Source organism: Tupaia chinensis, unplaced genomic scaffold (genome assembly GCF_000334495.1).
Source record: "Tupaia chinensis unplaced genomic scaffold, TupChi_1.0 Scaffold000463_1, whole genome shotgun sequence".
NCBI lineage: Eukaryota > Metazoa > Chordata > Mammalia > Scandentia > Tupaiidae > Tupaia > Tupaia belangeri.
Window position 1 is genome coordinate 2,033,393 of NW_006159972.1, and position 1,239 is coordinate 2,034,631.

A 1,239-nucleotide genomic window follows, 5' to 3' on the forward strand; every position below is an offset into this window, starting at 1 on the left:
CGTGGGGTGAGGGGTGGGGCCTGCAGGGCTGAGGGCGGGACCTATCAGCCAGGCGGGGCCTTTGGGGAAGGGGTGGGACCTATTGTTGAGGCGGGGCCTGTGGGGCACCCTCGCACTTACCCAGGTTCTGGAGTGCGCACAGGGCAGCCCCCACCCTCCAGAGATCTCCGGCTCCTCTTGCCCTCCTCTGAAGATGGCTTTCGTCGCTCCCGCCGCCCACCTGCAGCTGAGGCTGCAGCTTCCTCGATGTCACCGTCCTCCAACTTCAGGGCATTCTAGAGGAGGCAAGCAAGGACTTGAGCTAGCCGCTGAGGCTCACCTTGGTGGCACTGGAGTCAGAGCTGGGCCCCTGGCTTACCTCGTAGAGCACCAGCTGAGTGCGCAAGTCTAAGTCAGTGCCCGCGGTACCTAAGTGCCGCTGGACCAGTGTCTCCATGCCCTGCTGTTCCAGTGCATCCGTCACGTCATAGAAAGAGTCCTGGTCTGGGAGCGCCGCCAGAGTCTGGGAATGAGGATAGAAAGGCAAAGCTGAGGGGGGCTGGCAGGTGGCGTGGTGGTTAAGGGCGCTGAACTCCCACATGGCCAACCTGGGCCAACCCAGGTTTGAGTCCTGGACCCAGCTGCTTGCTTTCTCACTTTCCCTCTCTCTCTCTCTCCCCCTCCCCCGCATCCCTGGTCAAATTAAAAACAAATAAAGACAAAAATTTTAATTCTTTAAAAAAAGAAAAAGAAAAGAAAGGCAGCTGAAGTTGAGGAACCAGAGGTCAGGAACCTGAGAGACTCATAGCTGGCATCTGGCCCCCACCCACACCTTGTTAAAGAGGGTGATGGTGTACACCAACAGCTCTGGGTCAGCGCCATTCTTCTCCTCCAAGATGGACACCAGATTGGCCCAGGGAAGAGCACCTGTCACACAGAAAGGGGAGCAGTCGTTGTGGGGGGGGGCAGGGGGAAGTAAGGGCTCTGTGTGGTGGGGATAGGCGACAGTCTCTGACCGGTGGCGCTGGCCACAGAGTTGACTGCACGGATGAACAGCGGTGCGTTGTTCTCAGAGTATTCCACAAACACGAGCAGCAGCTTCAGGGCCGTCTTCACCACCAAGCGTGACTGGGGGGAGAGGTCACCACATTTGTGTGGGGCTTGGGTCAGACCTGTGCTGGTTCCGGCTGGGAAGGAGGGGGTCCTGGGGCTGGATGCAGAGAGCAGTCTAGGCAAAGGAGACTCTGACCCCCGGCCCAG

At 59.2% G+C, this 1,239-nt stretch overlaps 1 protein-coding gene across 3 annotated transcripts in view; it reads right to left on the reverse strand.

Moving 5' to 3' along the window:
* Positions 1-1,239, reverse strand: part of FHOD1 (formin homology 2 domain containing 1) — a 23,297-nt gene that overhangs the window by 7,724 nt on the left and 14,334 nt on the right. For 2 of the 3 annotated variants that reach the window (XM_027774627.1, XM_027774628.1), the window contains exons 6-7: positions 359-502; positions 221-275 (exon numbers count right to left, since the gene is read on the reverse strand). In XM_027774627.1, coding sequence (XP_027630428.1) covers positions 221-275; positions 359-502 — 199 coding nt within the window. Of the gene's footprint in view, positions 1-120; positions 276-358; positions 503-1,239 lie in introns of all 3 variants that reach the window. The other variant, XM_006155607.3, reaches the window with a different exon arrangement.